The 15560-nt window shown below is 40.3% G+C and overlaps 1 protein-coding gene across 2 annotated transcripts in view; it reads right to left on the bottom strand.

Annotated features, from left to right (window-relative positions):
• Nucleotides 1–7243: 7243 nt before the first annotated feature.
• The window catches only part of TUT4 (terminal uridylyl transferase 4), a 105278-nt gene continuing 96961 nt past the window's right edge, over nt 7244–15560 (bottom strand). For both annotated transcript variants that reach the window (XM_073593525.1, XM_073593526.1), the window contains exons 27-30: nt 14311–14405; nt 12464–12950; nt 9875–10033; nt 7244–7900 (exon numbers count right to left, since the gene is read on the bottom strand). In XM_073593525.1, coding sequence (XP_073449626.1) covers nt 7809–7900; nt 9875–10033; nt 12464–12950; nt 14311–14405 — 833 coding nt within the window. In that variant the 3' untranslated portion in view covers nt 7244–7808. The remainder of the gene's footprint in view (nt 7901–9874; nt 10034–12463; nt 12951–14310; nt 14406–15560) is intronic.

Genomic DNA, 15560 nt, shown 5'->3' with positions numbered 1-15560 from the left:
GCACCAGAACCAAGAGTTTAATTTCTTGCTCCACCAAATCTGTGGTCTATCTCCTGCAGCACCCGTGTGGTCTTCAGTACGTTGGGAGGAACACGCAGGCTCTGCAGGTTAGGATTAATGTACATTTTGCAAACATCACGAAGGCGTCATACTGTAGATAGTTTCATTCCCCACTGGAGGGGTTACCACTGTGTGAGGGGGATTTTGCATCTTGAAACCTGCTAGATTTATTTACTAAAAACATAGTCCTTATGGACTAAATATAGAGTGGGACCTCAACTGCATTATAAATAATAGCTGATTTATTTGGTTATGTAATCTTTCCTGTGTTATAAGGACGTCTCATTTGCCATCCCAATGATTTAACTTGTTTTTATAATAAAATAAAATGTATGTTTTTTTTTTTTGTTTTTTTTTTACATTTTGAGGAGCAATCTTATTTAAATCCACAAGATGGCGGTTGTAATATTTCCATTGCATTGTCTTTGCAGAGGAATTTTTAATTAGATTTACCATCCACTTATGAGTAGGGGAGTCTGTTTTTAGCTTTTGATTCTGCTTTTGCTCCAATGATGTTCATTGCCAATGAAACATGTTGAGTGGGGCTTAACTGGTGATATCATCACGCCCACCGACTGCCGGAAGCGTATCCACTTTGTGAGTACCTGTCAATTTTTGAATAAAGGCTTTGCATTTGGTGGTTTTTGGCTCCATGCACACTAGCGTTTTTTTGCTCCTAGAAGCTGTTATTAGCATTTTTTTCTGCTCCCAGAAGCTAAAATAGTGTTATCCTATGTTTCCATGCACACTACTTTTGGCTATTAGCGATTTTTGAGCTTCAGCGTCTAGGAGCAGAAAAAAGTTTTGAAATGCTAAAATATAATGTATGTGCAAGGATCAGATAACTGTCTGAAAGCTTTATCTCTATACATCTCAGTATCAGGGACAACAATTATGCAGCCCTTGTCTGAATTCCTAATAATTTATGAATCATAACATAAATTTAAAGACTAAGTTCACAATTTTTTTCTAAATGACAGCTTTCCTACGTACAATAAACCATTAATGTACCTCTGTTGCAGAAAAGAAAAAGCTTTCTCTATATTCTAGGACAGACTTACCTCAGCCTCCAGTTTGCTGTATGGAAAACTCCTCCAATACCTCTTGCTATCCGGGTTGGGAAAACCATTAGGCTCGGTTCACACTGGAACAGGAGGATATTTGAAGGAGGATATCGTTGTTATGGCAGCAGCTAGCTTCCATAACCCCGGTATCCCCCATCTTCAGCAGGTGGGCCCCTACAAGATAAAAGTGGTCCCTGCGGCGGATCCGCCAGGAGATCACCTTTATCGGCGGCGGGAGAGGGCCATCCGCCACTTATCGGAGCCGTCGGCAGCGGTGGAGGCGATCGCGTCCTGTCACTAGCTGGATATGGAGCCGAGTGAGGGGAAGATGGCCCCCACCCGTCTCCGTACAATTGCTGGGCGGAAGCGACATCAAAAAGTCACTTCCGCCCACAGCTCTTAAAGGGCCATTTTTTTTAAAATAATTTTTTCAAATTTTTTTTTTTTTTTATTGCATTTTAGTGTAAATATGAGATCTGAGGTCTTTTAGACCCCAGATCTCATATTTAAGAGGTCCTGTCATGCTATTTTCTATTAGAATGAATATTTATACATTCCTTGTAATAGGAATAAAAGTGACACATTTTTCTTTTTTTTTAAAAGTGTAAAAATAAAAAAATAAAAGGTAAAATAAACAAAAAATGTTTTAAAAGCGCCTCGTCCCGACAAGCTTGTGTGCAGAAGCAAATGCATATATGAGTAGTGCCCGCATATAAAAAAACGCACATGTGAGGTATCGCCACGATCAGCAGAGCGAGAGCGATAATTCTAGCCCTAGACCTCCTCTGTAACCTAAAACATGCAACCTGTAGAATTTTTTAAACGTCGCCTATGAAGATTTTGAAGGGTAAAAAAGTTTGTCGCCATTCCACGAGCGGGCGCAATTTTGAAGTGTGACATGTTGGGTATCAATTTACTCGGCATAACATTACATTTCACAATATAAAAAAAAAATTGGGCTAACTTTACTGTCGTCTTATTTTTTAATTCAAATAAGTGTATTTCTTCCAAAAAAAAGTGCGCTCGTAAGACCGCTGCGCAAATACAGTGTGACAGAAAGTATTGCAACGACCACCATTTTATTCTCTAGGGTGTTAGAAAAAAAATGTATAATGTTTGGGGGTTCTAAGTAATTTTCTAGCAAAAAAAAATAAAATTTTAACTTGTAAACAACAAATCTCAGAAAGAGGTTCGGTCCTTAAGTGGTTAAGGTCCACAGACCTCAAGTTTACACAAGCATGCCCTGAAATTGCCACAAAATCGCACAACTTTGAAGTGGCAGTAGTGTGAAAAGGGCCTATAGTGTAACCCCACTTTTGTTGAGGAAAAACATTCCCCTCTGGGTGATCTATGCACATTACAAGGATTATAACAACTTTTGTTGCAGATTCCTACCTTTTGTTATTCTGAAGACATCCCTGTGTGTGTGTCTGTACTGAGTGGATATAATGGGAGTGGTTTCATAATTATCCATCAGCTGTGGCAGCCACAGAGCACTAATGAGGAAATCTGCTGGGCCTGCATCCCTTTAGAGGTGTTCCTATTGAAAGTATCTCTCCAAAAATGAAATTTTGGCTGCAGGGGATGCCTGAAAAATGACATCTTAGTGCAGACTTCTGGTAAAATTGGTGAGCCAATCACACAAGCAGGAAATGATGTTTCTGGGATGTGGTCAGTACACATTCTGTGTACATAACTCCAGGTAGCAATATTGCAATGCAGTTTCAAAAAATTACAGTTGCTGCAGCTTGAAAAGGAAAGGTAATTTTTAATAACATTTAATTACAATATGACTTGTGTCACAATTATATGCGCTAAATTATTTTTTTCTTTATTTGCTATTTTTTTTTGCCCCAGGAAAGTGGAGTTACCCTTTAAAGGGATTGTACAGTGTATTGCCTCCTTTATACACCTAAAATGAACTAGTCCCCTGTATCACCCCATTGCTCAAGTATGTCACCGCTTTGCTTATATTACAGTTTAATAGACTGCAACTTTCAATGCCATTCATTTGAAGTTAAGCGATATTTTTCAGAGGGTGACATGCGGGTATGCCCCTACCACAATGTTTCATTTAAAGGGACATGGCTGATTTCACTACCACACCAGGATAGGAATCCAAGTGAATACATTTCAAACATAGCCCCAGTTTACACAGTAATAGTCAAATGTGTTACCTGTTCATGACGCTGGCATCGCCCATTGCATTGGGCATACTTCCAAAGGGGTCTTCAGGGACTGGGTTCTTTTTTGATGGACCTGGACCTGTATAGCGCACTGCAGCTAACTCAATGTGGTGTACACAGGATCCAGTGCCCGAAGTAACATTGCAGACTGTCCCCACAACTTGGGGTATGGGTACGGCACCCAAGGTTTTACAGAGGTTGCACCGATCCAGATAAACTTCTTCTGCAGACGGGTTGATTATTATTTTCTTAAAAAAATTCTTCAAAGTAGTGAAGCTGGTTTCCCTGGGAAGGGTTAGAGATCCATCACCTACAGATACTAGCAACAAAAAAAAAACTGAGGACGCACATGATGAGATGGGGTTATAGGGGAGTGTGTCCTCAGAAGTTTGCCAGTTTCCAGTTACCTGAACGTACAAAGCTATAACTCATAGGGTATGAATAAGTTGCCTGTGTCCTGTACTGTACAATTAAGATAATTTTGTTTGCTTTTAACATTCAATTTTGGGCTGAATGCACATTCCCAAACAAAAACTATATACACCAGGGGTAGGCAACCTGGGGCCCTCCAGCTGTTGCAGAACTACAAGTCCCATCATGCCTCTGGGAGTAATTGTAACTGCCAGCCTTGCAATGCTTCATGGGAAATGTAGTTTGACAACAGCTGGAGGGCCCCAGGTTGCCTACCCCTGATATACACTGTTAGAGATTTGTTCCGTTGAGCAAAAAATTTCCAACCCGCTCCTTCAAGTTTTCTTGTCACTATGGTTGAAAATGAACATCAATTTAATGGTCTGAAAATCAAATGAACATTCTTAAAATTAAAAATTTCAACTGAAATTCTGCTAATGTATAGCCAGCTTTACTGCAAGCTAAATTGAAACGTCAAACAATGTTATTATATTTCTTGGTTCCCTGTTCAGCTTAAATGGGCCTGCTTCCTATGTAATGGAGATGAAGAGAGGATGAAGGGTTTGGAGTCCAAATCAAGAAAGCCCCTTGATTATCTTTCTATGATGGCAGTGCTGCTCCTCCATAGATACAGTACATAATAGTGAGTGTTGTCACCCTAGGAGAGAAAGTGTTGCAGGCATAATCACAAGCTGAAAATAAAGGGTGAAAAAGGAAACAAATGCAACCATCACACCTAAAGACCAATAGGCTGCAATTTATTTACTTTTTGTTTTTCGATTTAGAAGTACAGCGCATCCGGAAAGTATTCACAGCGCTTCACTTTTTGTTATGTTACAGCCTTATTCCAAAATGGATTAAATTAATTACTTTCCTTAAAATTTTAAAAACAATTCCCCATAATTACAATGTGAAAGAAATTTGTTCGAAATCTTTGCAAATAAAAATATATATATATCCCATGTACATAAGTATTCACACCCTTTGCTCAATACTTTGTTGAAGCACCTTTGGCACCAATTACAGCCTCGAGTCATTTTGAGTATGATGCTACAAGCTTGGCACACCATACGTTTTTTTTCTTTTTAATAAATTTGCAAAGATTTCAAACAAACAAACTTCTTTCACGTTGTCATTATGGGGTATTGTTTGTAGATTTTTGAGGAAAATAATAAAATTTAATACATTTTGGAATAAGACTAACATAACAAAATGTGGGAAAAGTGAAGCGCTGTGAATACTTTCCGGATGCACCGTAGGTAAAAAAAAAAAAAAAGAAAAAAGGAAAAAAAAAAAAAAACCATTACAAGGAAAGTTATTTATACTTAATGCAAAGTATCCCTTTGTAGGCTGTCTTAGTGGAAATCTACTGCCCCTTCCCATATTAACAGTCCTGGACCTGTGACAGGCTTTCATTTAAAGTGCTGACTATTCTTGCCCTTTCCACCCCCCTCCTACACTGTACCATAGCTTCCTATGAATAAAAAGTGATCTATGAATAGAGAATGGATTGATGCATGAAAGATCTGCTTCCGAAAATGGTAAGCATAATCGGCATTCTTGAGGAGTACTGGAAGATTATGGTGCAGGCTATGGGAGGGAGGCAGAGGTCTTTGGATTTCCAAAATGATAGTTGGCTCCTGCACAAGGGACACTTTGCATTGTGTGTAGGTAACATCCCTTGTGCTTTTTTTTCCATTTTTACCTAAACTTTTAAATCAAAAAACAAAATTAAATATATTGCAGCTTTAGGCAATTTGGCTTTCTCTGCAGTGTTGAACCTTCCTACTGGAGCATCGTCCTATCTAAATTCAATTGAACAACATCCCAGCAGTGGAACGCATCAATCAACAAATAGAAACCCGAAGTCTTGACTCAGCAAAAGAGGTAGCCGTGTACATTCTAGCAATAGATAATTGGATTTAATCTGCTGGCAAAACCTGGACCTGGGGTAATGGTCCCTCGCCTGCTTCACAGGATCGAGATTGAGGGCATTCCAGTGATCCTCATTACTTTGGTCTAGCCCAGACAAATGTGGTAAGATTATCTCAATGGGCTCTGCTGGATTGTCAGGATCTTCTCTCTCATAGCCTGGTTTGCAACCCTGCTTCATGGTCACGGACTTTAACAGCATGGCTGTTGGCCTCTTATTCTTTCAAGACCTTTGTACATGGAGGTCTCCCATGTAGCTTCACCTACTGAAATCAAAGCGTCAGAATGACATTCAGGGAGCTAGCACTTAAAAAAAAAAAAAAAAAGTACAGTAACTAACGTAATTAGAAAGGTTTAGAGAGATTTAACGTGCATGCTCACAGGGTGACACTGTGGACACACAGGTACTAATGTGCCAACGTCCCGATATAGATTGAAAAAAGCTAATAGAAAAAACTATTTGCAGAGATGGACTTTATAGGCGCACACATATAGGATAAAAATTGGATTTTTAATTGGATAAGGTTAAGATCGTATTTTACAAAACATAAAACAAAAACACATCATAATGATATATGATGTCAGGGACTAAAATAACACCTCCAAACATTATATTCTAATCCAGTAGGATGAAATTAGAAATAACCAATAGGAGCATCCAAAAGGAATAAGGTGCATGGAGTGGCTGAGTCGCAATATGGGGTCACAAGACAGTTGTTCGCACTACGTTGCGAGAATTTTTCAAAGTAATATATTTTATATAGGGTCATGTATGAATGAGACAAATAGAGAACCCCCAATATTAAGATCATAAACTTCAATAGCTGAACAGGCCTCACACTAACAGTAGTTATTAACCATAGTGACCAGGATTTGTAGTTGAAAACGCAATAGTGATAGGGGGTAAACTATCACAGCAGTCTAAACTGGCAATAAGAGCTATAAGCTCATCCAGTAAGACAGGCTGTCCAAAGGTTGAAGGAGGATCTAAAACCCAAAGGGGCACTGCCTTTAGTAACCAGTATATAATAAAGTGTAGAGGAGGACAGAGCCATACGTAGAGTCCCGTAAGGAGAGGAGAGCCTGAGCACCTTATTCCTTTTGGATGCTGCTATTGGTTATTTCTAATTTCATCCTACTGGATTAGAATATAATATTTGGAGGTGTTATTTGAGTCCCTGGGGTCATATATCATTATGATGTGTTTTTGTTTTATGTTTTGTAAAATATGATTTTAACCTTATCCAATTAAAAATCCAATTGTTATCCTATATGTGTGTGCCTATAAAGTCCATCTCTGCAAATATTTTTTTTTATTAGTTTTTTTTTTCCAACTAATGTAATGAGTACATTAATACAGTAATGAATGGCAACCTCCATTAATCTATCATGCTGTGTCCCTTTAATGTTGGCTGGTGGCTGATGCTTTTAAACATAACCCCAACAAGATGGAAAGAGGCAAGAATCCCCAGATCCATGAAGTAGTTAAGTACAACAATAATACAATTATTTCCAGTATAATTAAGATAAGATGATCTGACAAACTTCCCAGTTCAATGGTATTCTCAATTTTATTACAAATGAAGAAACCAATTATGAAATAATTAAAATTTGCAGCTCAGAATTTTTTTCATAATAAAAAAAAAAAAATCTCTTTACACTTCATGGGACAAAGAATTTAGATAAAATGGCCTTTTTGTTGGTACCAAAAAATAAGACAAGACTTCAGATTTAAAAGTTCTTTTGGCACCTACATCAGACCCAAATAATAAAAGACTTGTAAAAAAATTACATTCTTTTTTTTTTTTCTTTTAATCCTCTTTTGGTAACTAAAATATATACATTTATAGAGAGCTCAAAGCAGCCTGTTTATGAACAGAGAAAATAAGGAACTTAATTTCAATAAAAAAGCTCTCTTTTGTTTAATATTTTCCCATAATAGAACATAAAGGTCCCCTCAAAATGGGGCAATGAAATAAAAGAAATTAGCATCACTCATAGGAATGATTTCAGTAAAACTAAAGCCGATGTATTTACAAATAATACAAATTAAAAGTTCTCACTCCCCATGAGGCTGGTAGTAACCTCGGGTCTAGTCAGGCGAAGATATTATTTAACAAAATCCAAAATATCGAGGGGGAAAAATGCCTTCATGTCACTTCTTTTGCTGGATGTAGTTGGAGTTTAGGTGCGGGTGCCCCTGTGATAAGACTGAGAACTGCGGTCCATTCTGGATCAACGAGGCACCTGAAAAATAAAAACAAAAAGATGTGGTCAAGACTTTCCTTTCCTGAATTGCCCCCCCCCACCCCAGAGGTTGGAGGAATGATCACTGTTGCTATTTTGTCTATAACGGGGTAGGCAACCTTCATCTTTTGTAAAACTACAAATTCCATGAGGCACTGAAAGAATCTGACAGCCACAGGCATGACGGAATTACCAATTTTGCACCAGCTAGAGTGCTGATGTTGCCTACCCCTGGCCTACACCAACTCTAGGTTTTCTTTTTGGATAGCATGTGGAAAGGTTAGAGCCTCTTTCTGACTTTTATTGCTATATGTTTTCCCATTTGGCCCTCGCTTTCTGTGTCTGACATGTGGTAAGAGGGACAAAAACCAGGAACAGACATCATTGGTGCAGACGCATGAGGGTCGCTGAGATTTCAGTGCCAGTTTACATGAGATGTGGGTCAGGCGGGTGCTAAGACTTACATGAACACCGCTTACTTCAAGGACAAGTGAGACAAATGAAAGCCTACATGATGCACTTAACATGCTCCTAGTTGCTCTATGCAAGAGGTGTCAGGAAACAAGCACCTTCTTCAATGTCTGGCTTATCACTTACAGCAGGGATCCAAACTACGGCCCTCCAGCTGTTGCAGAACTATACACCTCATGAGGCATTGTAAAACTCTCACATTCACGGACATGACTAGGTATGATGGGAATTGTAGTTCCTGAACAACTAGAGGGCCAAAGTTTGGAGACCGCTGACTTAAAGCATTGATCAGTTTACAGAGCTCAATAGCTCAACCTGAAAATGAAACGTCTCTTCTGCCTACCTGCTTGCTCTAAGGGCTGCATAGGAAATTTCAATCAGAGACAAAGGGGTTTATTTACTAAAGCTGGAGAGTGCAAAATCAGGCTCACTTCTGCATAGAAACCAATCAGCTTCCAGGTTTTATTGCCAAAGGTTATTATAGCTGAGGTTAGAAGCTGATTGGTTTCAATGCAGAAGTGAGTCTGATTTTGCACTATCCAGCTTTAGTAAATAAACACCAAAGAGACTGACAGCAAACTGCTTGTGCCCCGCTTGTGGTAGGTCGGCTCGTACAGGCACTGTAATGTACCTGTACGCTGTGGCTTTCTTCTGGATCTGCGCACGAATCCGGAAGCTTGAGGTGCCATTCGCTGCAGCACAAGCCAATCGGTTTATGGCTGGGACCCCCTGATCAGCTGAGCGAATGAAAAAAAAGAGCCCTGTGTTGGTAAACAACACAGGGCTCTCTACAGGCAGCGACAATGTACCGGTTTGTTTTCCCTGCAAAGCATGGATTAAAAATCGGCATATTGCTTAGTAAAATCAGCACATTACATATAGTGAACATTGTTAGGCACACATTTTACCCCTTGATCGCCCTAGATGTTAACCCCTTCAGAGCCAGTGTCATTAGTACAGTGTCAGTGTATATTATTTGCACTCATCACTGTATTAGTGTCCCTGGTGAGGTCAGTGAGAGTTTGATCCATCCCCCAGCATCAGTTAGTGCCAGATTGGCCACAGCACTATCATAGTCCCACTATAATCACTGTCATTACTAGCATAAAAAATAAAAAAATCCAGTATCTATAGCATAGTTTGTAGACGCTATAATGTTTGCACAAACCAATATATATACACCGATTGGGATTTTGTTTTTAACCAAAGATGTAGCAGAATACATTTTGGCCTAAATTTATTAATCTTATTTTTTTATTGGATATGTTTTATAGCAGACCCAGTGGTGATCAAAACACCACCAAAAGAAAGCTCTATTTGTTTATAAAAATATTATATAAATTTAGTTGGGGTACACCATTGCAAGACTGCACAATTACCAGTTAAAGTAGTGCAGAGCTGAATAGCAAAAAATGGCCTGGTCATGAAAGGGGTAAAACCTTCCAGAGCTGAAGTGGTTACAAAAAAAGAAAATGTTTGTGTAAGGTTCAGAATTAGCATTACCTGGAGGAAAATAGTTCTTGGAATGAAAGCCAGCAGGTGCCTGCTGCAAGAAGTTCTGGGGTAAGCTGTAAGACCATGGTCCAGGAATCAGAGGGTAGCGAGAGGGATTGCCACGGTCCCAGTGATGAGGTTTACCAAACTGGCCTTGAAATCCCTGCTCTATTGAGGAGAAATATCAGAAGATTAGAAATGATAATATACAGTACAAGGCCCCAATGGCTTGCAGGGTAGCTTGTGCAAAGACTCCAACTGCAGTTTGCTGATCAGTGCACTGATCCATGCTTTATCACCTGAGCTGAGGAGGATTGTTGGATTTAGTGAATGAGAGCACTGAGGAGGATTGCTTGAGCCCTGGGAGAGTCTAGCTGGCCCAATGGAGTATGACTTATTTAGCTTAGGGTGCAAACTTTGTGATGAGTGTCAATCCATAATGTGAGCGAGTGCCCAAAATGGGATTTCTCACTAAATTTAATCACAATTTTGTGGATTGTATCACAATTTCACTTAGGGGCTTTTATATAAAAGCTTGCTACGCAGCGATTTTGGATTATAAACCGATAATGAAAAATGTGTGCCGCTCAGGCTACCAGGGAAAGCAATCCTGTGTCCACCACTGTGAGTGCAGGCCAGGGAAGCAGCACATCTCAGGTCTAAACAACTGTTGAGCAAAGGATGGATCCCATGAAGCCGCACATCAATGCAGACCCACTAGTATTGGAATGAATGGCAGTCTCAGCCTGTCTCCCAGGCCATGCCACAGCGTGTTTCATTGCATTGATGTGCGGCTTCATGGGATTTTGGATTATAATTATACACATGCATGTACGTTGCACAGTTTTGATTTACGTTCATTTGGTTTGATTTGTTTTTTGGTACATGAATCAGCGCAGCATATTTCTATACACAATAAAGCCCAATTGAAGTTTGACACCTTTTATTTTCTTTATAGTCCTGCAATGCTGTATGCAATAACTTAACGTGTTACTAAACCCAGGACTCTGCATTTACTATATCTGGTCTCCCACTGTACACAGAACATGGAAATGCAATTATTATATTATAGTAAATATAAACTGCTAAATACCTTTTTTATCAGCAGTACATAGCAGTCTTATGACTTCTATTAGTTCCTGCTTATAGCTCGTAGGAGGTGCAAAGAGTTGTCCTATCTGGATTCAGGACCCCTGGCCCTCTGTCTGGACAGTGCTGATTGACCCTGTACTGATCACATGCACTCTCCAAAAAAAAAAAAAAACTCTCTAGCAATACACACCAAACTGAGCATGTGCAGCCTGACTTCGGACTTGTTCTAGGGTCAGTGGAAGAAGAGGAGGATCTGTGCATACCAGATCAAACAGATTTATGGAGGAAGCTAAAACTTCGAGTTGCCAAGGGACAGCCAAGAAACCTTAAGGATTTAGAGAATTTCTGTAAAGAAGAGTGGACCAAAATCCCTCCTGAGATGTGTGCAAACCTGGTAACCAACTACAAGAAACGTCTCACCTCTGTGCAGTGGTGTATTTTGGTTTTGTGCTGACCTAGGCAAGACTAAAAAGACACATACACGTATTATGATGTATATATATATATATATATATATATATATATATATATATATATATATATATTTATATATTATCTTAAGACCCTAATAGTCAGTCTCTCTATGTGTCATTTTATCTTCAGTCCCTCCTGAGCCGCCATCAGTCAGTCCCTCCATCCTCTATGTGTCCTCAAATGCCCTCAATCCTCTATGTGCCTACCATCACCCCTACCGGATTCCCTGCAATAGGAGAGGTAGGGTGATATCTGTGCACCGAGGGGGGCGATCACCGGCTCCCAGGGTTGCCCGTGTCCGCCCTCCGTTCCATAGGCAGAGATCCATGCATCCTCAGTCTTCCCCCTTCTGAGTCCGACGTCACGGATCCTCCAGCCTGTGCCGCCCTCCTGGAAAATGACGCCCAAGGCAAATGCCTTGTTTGCCTCGCGGCAGATACGCCCCTGCCTCAGTACTTGAAGGGGGAAACCCTTGTTGGCAAGCACAAAGTCATGTTTTGCTTGGGATCAAATACTTATTTTACTCACTGAACTGCAACTCAATTTATAAAATTTGTATCATGTGTTTTCTGGATTTTTAGTTGATATTCTGTTTCTATCATTTAAAATACACTTAAGATAAAACATTATAGACCCTTCATTACTTTATAAGTGGGCAAAACTTATATAATCTGCAAGGGATCAAATAAATATTTTTCCCACTGTATTTATTAATGCTAGCAGCATGAGGATTACAAATAATCAATGTTGAGTTGGAGAGTGAAGTTCCACTTTAAAACATCATTATGCAACTACTATAACCAGAAAAATGGAGGACTGACAAAAACTAAGATTGTTAGTACAATGTATATGACCTACCAACTATTTATATGACTTCAACTGGGCTTTGTGTTTTAAAAATACACCAAAACACTTTCATCCACAGGACATGGATCTGGACCCTATATATGACTGTGGGTACTAAGATTCTGACTATAATAACAATGCTCTCAGTCATGAGACATGCTCATCTTTTGTATAATGATGATTTACCTGTTCCGCCCACGTTTCCATTGCTGACCAATGAAGTGGGATTTTGGGAATTGTGCCGGTGTCCATCGTGAATAGAGGTCGGAACACCCACAGACCTGGCAGCAGGCTGAGCAAAGATGATGCTGGGATCATTCAGACTAACAGCACTCTGACTGGAGGTTGAGGTGTTGCTATTGCCAGATCGTGTTGGAAAGGGGACACCACTAGAGTGAGGAGGGTTCCCAGAAGTGCGGATGATCTGACCATGGATGGGCCAGTTGTTGTTGTGAATAGGAATCTGAGGAGGTAAAGGGAGAAGCCCGAGACTGTGCAGAGGAGAGAAGTGAGTAGGAGGAGAGTGTGGAAAGTTAAACATTGGCCGTTGAACCTGATGAGCATTTGATGCTTGAGACGCTTGCTGTTGTAGTTTTGTCTGCTGGGGCTGAGACTGGTTTATGGAGTTCTGTTGAAATGGTTGAGGAGAATAAGATGAATGATGGGATTCCGACTGCAAAAAGGAAGACACAACACAAAATTAGAAATACAATTTTCATCCCAGAGGTGACCTGAAGACAGTTAAAATGGACCTAGTCTCACATACATATCGGTGTGATGCTGCAGCTGTCCCCATTCAGCTCTAAGCCAGAGAACTAAGTGATCACATGACCACTGATCGCTCAGTTCTTGATTCTCCTCATAGCCGAGAGCGGTGACAGTCAGCGCTTTCCGCTCTGCACCCCCAGCACTCACCGGAGCGCCAGGTATTAGATAAGGCAGGCGCGGCTGGGTTTGGCTCTCAGCCATGGACTGAGCCAGAGCCAGCTGTCAATCAGGCAGCTGGGTGGAGCCTGACAATATGGTTGGGATCCTTCCAGAGCCATGCCTGATTCTGGGTCACAGGAGAACAAAAGTGCACTCCTAAAAGAAAACTAAGTTCAGATGCCCTTATGATTAAAGTATAACTAAAGGCAAAACTTTTTTTTGGTTGTGGATAGAGTGGAGAGGGATTCGAACACATGTCAGTTTTCATTGTTGTCTGTGGCCCCTGTTAAGGAGGTTCATCCTCTCTATTTGTCCTACTTACCATTATCATTGAAAGTGAAAGTAAAATAAAGAACCCTAATTTGGGGTTGTCCCCAGAAAAGTAATACAGTAGAGGAGAAATCTTCCAAAAGTGACAATAGTTCTGGTGACTTGGGGGTCCCCAAGGATTTCACTTAAGCAGGGATTTCCTCTCACTTCCTGTTTGGCTATGGGACAAGAAGTAAAGGGAAATCTCTGCAATGGGGCACAGATGGCAAAAATATACTATCAGGGGTTATAACCCTCCTTTACTCTATCTAAAATTAAAAACATTTTTGCCTATAGTTCTACTTTAAGAGCTACAGCACTGGTTTATAATGGAATACAGAATACTTTATTAATCTGGGAAATTGTTACCTAGTTCTACTTTAAATAATAACTGGCTTAGTCCTAAAGAGAAAAGCAGATTAAAGCATCATCCAAGGTCGGCATTTCCCAGTGTCTGCGCAGCTCCAAACTGTATTCCCAAGGTCATGACACAGATCAGCCTCTGCTGCAGACTTGCTACAAAGTTAAAAAGATGCAGTCTGAATGCTGGGGGGGTGAGAAAACAGTAAAGTAAATATTTCCTTCTGCCAGCCGCAGACTGATGTCATCATTTCAACCTAGGCAAAGCAACTCTTTGAAGCACAAGGAACACACAGCAGCTTGACTTAGCATCAAAGTTTAGGGTTAACCGCCCACCCTTCTTTGCCCCTCCAGACAGGTACTACATAATAGCAGAAAATTCCTAGCTAACCTAACAGCCATGCCACTTATTCTCCAAAATAGACTTTTACACTCACCGATTCTGAAGCTTGCCTTGTGCGCGTTGGACGCTCCAGCTGTTGTAAAGGGGCCATTACTTGCGGAGACATGATGCGGCTTAGGATCTGAGAAGCTAAAAAAAAAAAAGACAAAAACAGCTGAATCAACAAAATTGGCACTATATTAAAAGCCAATTCTACCCGAATATCTTTAGCCTTTGCAGAAGTGTTAGAAAGTTGAAGTGCATGCAGGCTTTGCATACCCCTAGGAGATGCCAGTGGTAAGATACCCCAAACCAGAATTGACTTTTTTCACCCAACTGTAATGGCCATACCAAAGTCAATGTTCTCCAGCTTCCTCAATTGACTCTCCATAATGTGGAGCGGATAAATGGGGAGTCCAATCGTGAACAGGTGACAATATTATGGCATTACCGGGGGCTCAGAGACACAAACTGCTGTGGAAAAATATTGACAGTATTTTCCAGTACTATGTGCTGACTTTTGGAATGTCTCCAGTTCCCAACCACCCCTGTAGCATGTCTGCACTCTGTGACCATGTCCTGTAAATGAAAATAGGGGTCCCTTTCTTGAGGCAAATGGGGAGTAATCCGGTGTATAATGGTAAAATATGAAAGATGGTGTTTTACACCAAGTACATAGATGCCTAACACGCTTTAAAATTGTGCATGGTCGTGGATTGGCGACAAACTAAGGTACTTAAAAATCTCCATAGGAGATGTTTTCAAATTTTTTACAGATTACCTGTTTAGAGTTACATAGGAGGTCTAGTGCTAGAATTATTGCTCACATTCTAACATGCGTGGCGATACCTCACATGTGGTGCTAGCACAGTTTATGTATGCGTTTGTTTCTGTGTGTGAGCACGGATAAATGAGGGTGCTTTAAACTTTTTTTTTTCTGTCCCTTTAATATTTTTTTTATCACTTTTATTGCTATTACAAGATAGGATATAAACATCCCTTGTAATAGAAAGAAGGATGACAGGTCCTCTTTACAGAGAGCTCTTGGCTGAAAAAAGACCCCAAATTTGTCCTTTACAAGCAAAAGATAAAAAAAAATTAAATATATAGTTTACTTCCGCCCTAGACGGGAGTGATGTCATGGCGGTGCTTCGGTCCTCCAAGGCCATAGAGGCAATCGGAGATATCTGGTCTCTGTGACCAGTCGGCCACACTGATCGCTCCCTGGGTGCTCCGGTAAAAACGGTGAACCACGGTTGGAAAAAAAGCCTGAGAAAACAGCCTGTTTTCATGAGAAAGCCAGCC

This window comes from Aquarana catesbeiana, linkage group LG07 (assembly GCF_042186555.1).
Source record: "Aquarana catesbeiana isolate 2022-GZ linkage group LG07, ASM4218655v1, whole genome shotgun sequence".
Taxonomy (NCBI): domain Eukaryota; kingdom Metazoa; phylum Chordata; class Amphibia; order Anura; family Ranidae; genus Aquarana; species Aquarana catesbeiana.
This window is presented reverse-complemented; position numbering and strand designations above follow the sequence as displayed.